Below are 6000 nucleotides of genomic sequence, written 5' to 3' on the forward strand. Positions count from 1 at the left end.
TTCAGAAGGGATAAATGTTGTATGAAAATTACCGATGGAAGTAATTGGGGAAATTAGGACTTTAGTCTTTAGGTAACCTACTGCATCATTCCGAGTTTACAATTTCAAGCATGATCAGTATTCTGGTTTAAGATACTTTTTGATTTTTTTTTTTTTCCCAAATCAGAAGTCTTCAGTTATCACAAACATCACCATCCATGGGATATAAGTTATGATGGCGAGGGTAGATACAGGGACAGAAAGGAGAAAGGTTAAGCTGGCTAAGTTTTGTTATAGAAAAAGCATACCATTCTTCGACAGCTTTTTTTAACCATCTGCTATCAGTGACGTCTCAATCCTTCCTTCATTAATTAATTTTCCTTTTCCCATCTTTCTCTCTGACACAGCTTTCAGCAAACTGGTCTGGTCATGTCCGCATCAAGCATTTAAGAGAGAGTCCCAAATGGTTCATAAACTCTCAGAATTTCCAACATTAACGCAAGCCTTCTCATGGCTAAGTAGCAGTTACTCCCTCTGGTCCTAATTGTAGTCTATTAAACTTGTTGCAGGTTAATTGAAGAAAGAACCCACCCACCAAACTTTCTTCAAATTTTGAAATATCCAAAGAAGAGTGATCAATTGCCTCCATTCTCAATGCAGGGGAAACATTATGAGGGGCGTTAGTACTCATTTATGAGGGGCATGTGCCATTGCCATGAAGCATTGAAAACTGTACAGACGTTACAGTTGAATTCACACCAACTCATGTCAGCAACATGCCCTCCACCTCCAGAGTTAAAAACCCCTCAAAACCGGACCTGTAAAATTATCCATAAGCTTGTTTCTGTATGATTGTACCCAAATACATGATTATCTGACTTTAAAGGTTACTGCTCTTACATCAGGTTGGTCTATTAGCTTTAAAGAAGGGGAAATGAGAACTGAAGAGTAACAAAGCATTTAAAGCATTTACAGCACAAGACAAAGGGGAAATAAGAGACAAACAACTTATGCCTGGACTGTCAAAGTGTGAATGCATCAACCTCTTTGAACACGAACCATAATCTTCTAGAATGGACCACGCGCCCTGGAGAGTCATACTTTTGGTCCCATTCTCACTGGGTTGTGGGGCTGGGGGTTCTTACTGTTTAAGGCGGGGTCCAAATGATGAAACATTTGGGTCTGTTTAACTTGTATTATTTTAGTAAAATTATGACCATTATTTTTCACCTGTTCTTTATCTGCTTCACATTTTTAAGCTTGACCTACCCTAGTTCTTATACTGTATAATATTGGCACTTAAAGACCATTATAAGGTGACGCTCGCCATGTGAACTCAGTATCTCATGCTGTACAAAGTATATAGAGGAGTTTTATCCCATACAACGTAAATATTTTTAATTATAGGTTTTTCAAACACCCCCTTATAATCTTAAGCGATCGACCAGTATTAATGGCCAATGGGGTTATGGTTCATTTAATCCTCCACTGAGCTGATGAGATATGAAAACGGAATCTAATCTTCGATCGCATTAAATTAAACCAACAGTGTTATAGCTTCTTCCTAGACTGCACCCCCAATTCAATGCTCCAACAACTAGCTCTATTTAATTATTCCAATTCAATATTCGAAATATGACCCTACTAAATTTACTCATTCCAATGACCAAGTCGTCTCACATAAAAGTTATAACCTGTGGGCACCAACTAGGGTCATTAACCCTGAAATTCAAGAAGATAACTTGCATTGGTACCATTATACAATTTTACTAACTACCTTGTGTAGGTGAAAAAATCAGCACCGTTTAAATTGTTCATAAAATAAACAAGAAGACGACAAGTTACATGAACAGTAAAAATCTAATCTTTCCAAAAGATGGAGCGCGGAGAACCTCCATGGAAAGGCCAAAACAGGGGATTTTCATTAAAACTGGGTAATTAATGTGCACTGCATTTTCACTTCAGGGCTTGCAGATTACGACAAAGCAAGGAAGAAGGGCTTTAGGATTGAGCAAATAAAGCTCCTCTATGTTTGAATAGAGACCAACTTTGCCGGCCAAAGAATCAAAACCTGTTTGCCCTGCCATTTCTTGTATGTTCTCGAGTGGCCTATGAACTCTGCCAGCTATTACTCTGCAAACAATGAGTGCTTTTCTGATTGAAATGTCATCATCAAGGATCTCAATACATTCAAATGCTCTTCCGCTTGTGGAAGTTGTAAAAACTCCTATTCCACCCTTGAGCTCCTTCTTTGCAGAAAACCCATTTCTGATAATTCGACAAACACAGCATTTTTCTGAGAGGCATAGGCTGGATGAGCCGTTGAGACCAAGATTGCAGGACACCGTCGTGCCATAGAACCTCAAAAGCTCGTTCCCATCAGCAAGACACCGAGGATGTTTCTTTGGGAGTTTGCTAGCTTTGATTTTTACCATCTCTCTGTACTCTTCGAATCGAGCCAGAGTCTTTTGCATGTTGTGGACCTTCAACACTCTCTCTATTCGGCCACAGTGATTCTCGGACTTTAACCAGCTCGTCCTGCATATTATCTCCACTATCTTTCTCGATGAATCGCCTTCCACAAGCTCAGTAACTGAAAAATAAAAACCAGTACAAGTTAGATGAAATCAAACATGAGAATGTGAAACTGAAAACCATACCGCATGTTGGTTGCGCAATTGAAAAGAAGCAGTGCTGAAGAAAGAGGGAAAGATAGGTTATTTCTCCTCGACTTATGAAAGATAAAGTGGCTACAAATCAAAAATCAAAAAGTAAGGAAAAAGGAAAATCAGCTGGCTCGTCCCAAAGCTGAAAAAGTTAAAGCGACGCTGAAAGATTCTTCACTTAAAAATCCCTGAGTCAGATAATAGAAGGGGGCTGGAAAGTTTGTGGTCAGAACACAGAAGACTAATCTGATAAAGCTACAAATATAAAAGGTGGCTCAGATTTGAAACATTGAAAGAAAACCATGAAAAACGTAGCAAGCATAAAACCAGAAAACTGAGAAGCAAGTTTAGTGTTACCAGCATGCTTGGAGAGATGATGAGTTTCAGCAGCTTCCCATTTCGTAAATTGCTCTCCGCATTTGTGACAAGTGACAGTGGAACAGCCATTAGAATCAGTCTCAAGAGACATCCTATTGCTAGAATGAAGCCCCCCACCACCATGCAATGCAGACCCTTCTTTTTCTGATGTAACAAAAGGACTCGGAGATTTCCTTGGAGGAGTGGTTGATGTCCTAAAAGAAGGATTAAAGTAGTGCATTGTAGGGTGTCCTCCGGGTCCCGGAGTCCCAGGCCGTAAAGTACCCACAAAGGTAGAACCACCACCACCACCACCATTATTACCACCGCCTCCGCCTCCGCCTCCACCGCCGTTAGCAGCGCCGCCGCCGCCGCCGCCAACCCCATCTTGGAATCCACCAAAACCAGTGATTTTGAGCTCACACCTTGAGTTACTTAAAATCACTTCGTGGGTTATTGGGTTGAGAAACTCACTGCTCCCAATGGATCTTGGACTGCAACTTGGTGGCTTCTCGAGATGCCTCTTGCTTCCATGGATTACATCTTTGAGATTTGCTATGCTCCTCGAGCACCCAGACCTACCAGCCCTTTTCGTTAAGATTGTGCTCAAATGCTTTCTAGATTTCGGGTCATGAACTTCTGATGGCTCTGATTTGCAGTGTAGAGACCTCTTGAGAGAGAACCAAACTGTTGGCATATTATATCCCTAAAGCTTCTCTTTTTCCTTGGCAGTGATCCTTCAATTGGAGTCCCAAGCTTAAGAGCAGCTCCATTTCACTCCATACGCAAAAGAAGGCACCTTGTTTCCTTTCGCCATCTTTCCCTTTTCATTCGATGAAAGCAGATAGAAAGATGGAAGGAAAGATACCAGCACTATCTACTATGAAATTTCACTTTCTGCTTTAGGCAAAACACTCCCCTTTCCCGGAAAATTCCTTCACGAAACCAAATCAAACAGTTGTCAATGTAACGAAAATTTACATCAGACACCTCGAGAGCTTTCGAGTTACAAATGTCACCATAAATAGGATTGTGAATGCCGGTGCTGCGACAGCAAAAACTGCTGGGAGAGAAGGAGGCTGAAATGAAATCCACAGGAAGTGGATGACTGTTTTGCTCGAAAAAATGAAGAATCTTTGGAGCTTGGACTTGGAGAAGATGACAACGAACCTTGACAAATCCGTGTTCAGTGGCGCTGTTGTATTGTCCTGCCTATTAAATGACTCGTACCCACACCCTGATCAAAGAGCCAAATTTATACAAAATCCATTTTTCCCAACTCAACAAAGTACAAATCCTTATCTCCTTATTTTTCCAAGTTCCAACCTTTCTTATTTGTAGTTTATAATAACAGAATCATTAGTCTCTTCAAATGATCACATTTGTACATAAAAAACATAAGAATAAGAAGTTCAAACTTCGACCAAGTCTGAGTAAGCGATAATATTTGTCTTCTAAATTTTGAAAACAAAAAGATTCCTCCATAACTTGACTAATGATTAAGAAATTCGGATCTCCCGTTGTTATACAGTTTACCTTATGAATATGACAAATCTTTGATAGGTATATTTTGGCACAAAAGCACATGTAGTTGAGTTCAAACTTGGGAGGACCACGCACGCCTGTAGATCGAGGAATAAAATAGATTACAATACAGCTTTGCTCAAAAATAAAATATATAGACCGTGGGGAAAAATTATATAATCAGAATGGCAGAATATACATTTTGTCCTCAACGTTTGAGTTGTGTTTTGTTTTGGGTGCTGAATAACACAGTACAATACGCAAACTGGGGCATGTACAGCTCCACCCGTACAACAACTTTATAAAAAGGTAGCATTTTTTTTTTCCTATTGGCCCGAAATTTGAACAATGTTTGGATTTTGCAGCATAATGCGAGACAGCCGGACACTGGATGTTATATATGACCATCAAAATGTGTCAGTTCATTGTTCAATATGATTCTCAACAGGCCTCTTACTTCCCTTCTTTCATAACCAATAATTCTTTTGTACATTTAGTGGTTTTGAATTTTGATTGCGGTGAAATGATGAGCGATGGTATGAAGTTGCGGTGAATAATAAGCTGGAAACAAGGAAACCAACAAAAATTGACTCTTATAGAATGGGTTAGTAAATTAATATTTGAATTTCTATTATATTATAAGGGATATTCATATTAAGTATTTGATAGTATCCAGAACCAGATTGTGTTTATGAAAAAAAAAATTAATAAAAAGAAAGAGGAAAGTGGGCACATGGAGGGTGAGGACTTAGAGCATGCCATTTTATGATTAGCTTGTTTAATTCCTTTGTTATGGTTAGTATAATTATTTGTAACTGATTTTCTTCTGGTCCGAGGGAGATATCCTGGAAAGGTGCCCTACCACTATCCCCGCCTGCCTTTAATTCGGGAATCATTATGAACCCACACTTGAAAAATACAGAGATCCCAATAAAAACATGAACATCGAGCTCTCATTCTCATTATTAGCTTTGACCATTGCATTTATTTTTGGTGATCATCGTCTATGCTGTCCCCCTCTTTCTAAAGCACTGCTATTTCTTTACCTTCTGGCAAACTATGTAACTATATAGTACAACTCAAACTTTTGAGTCAAAAAACTATGAGCACTACTTATTCAAATATCTTGTATCTTATCTTTAATTTAATTTATTAGTTAATGAAATCCGTAGGGGTGTGTTTGGGCTATATATTGTTTGTTTCGGCATTGTTGTCTGTTGTATTTGAATCATGTTAGCTTTTTGAGGAGGTGGGGCTTATATGTCGTGTTGCTGTAACATGGATTGCACCAAACATTGCCCCCTGAGGTTACTGATAAGCCGCATGCATCAAAAAGCAAACCGCTAAGCAACTTTAAATGAAAGTTCTTATTATGAACAATAATATATATTGTCAAGTAATATCATGCACGTCATATATGCCCCGAAAATTCTCTCTTGTTCCAAAGCCAAGCCTAATAATGAGTCCAAAAAAA

The 6000-nt window shown here is 39.0% G+C and overlaps 1 protein-coding gene across 1 annotated transcript; it reads right to left on the minus strand.

Annotated features, from left to right (window-relative positions):
- Nucleotides 1-1707: 1707 nt before the first annotated feature.
- Nucleotides 1708-4173, minus strand: LOC114747136 (uncharacterized). Its single transcript, XM_028935431.1, has 2 exons — nucleotides 3003-4173; nucleotides 1708-2572 (listed from the first exon to the last, which is right to left on the minus strand). Exons 1-2 carry the CDS (start codon nucleotides 3697-3699, stop codon nucleotides 1941-1943), a joined length of 1329 nt encoding a protein of 442 aa, XP_028791264.1. The 5' UTR covers nucleotides 3700-4173; the 3' UTR covers nucleotides 1708-1940.
- Nucleotides 4174-6000: the final 1827 nt, after the last annotated feature.

Source organism: Neltuma alba, unplaced genomic scaffold (genome assembly GCF_004799145.2).
Source record: "Neltuma alba isolate B1F8T4 unplaced genomic scaffold, ASM479914v2 tig00005222_pilon, whole genome shotgun sequence".
In the NCBI taxonomy this organism is placed as follows: domain Eukaryota; kingdom Viridiplantae; phylum Streptophyta; class Magnoliopsida; order Fabales; family Fabaceae; genus Neltuma; species Neltuma alba.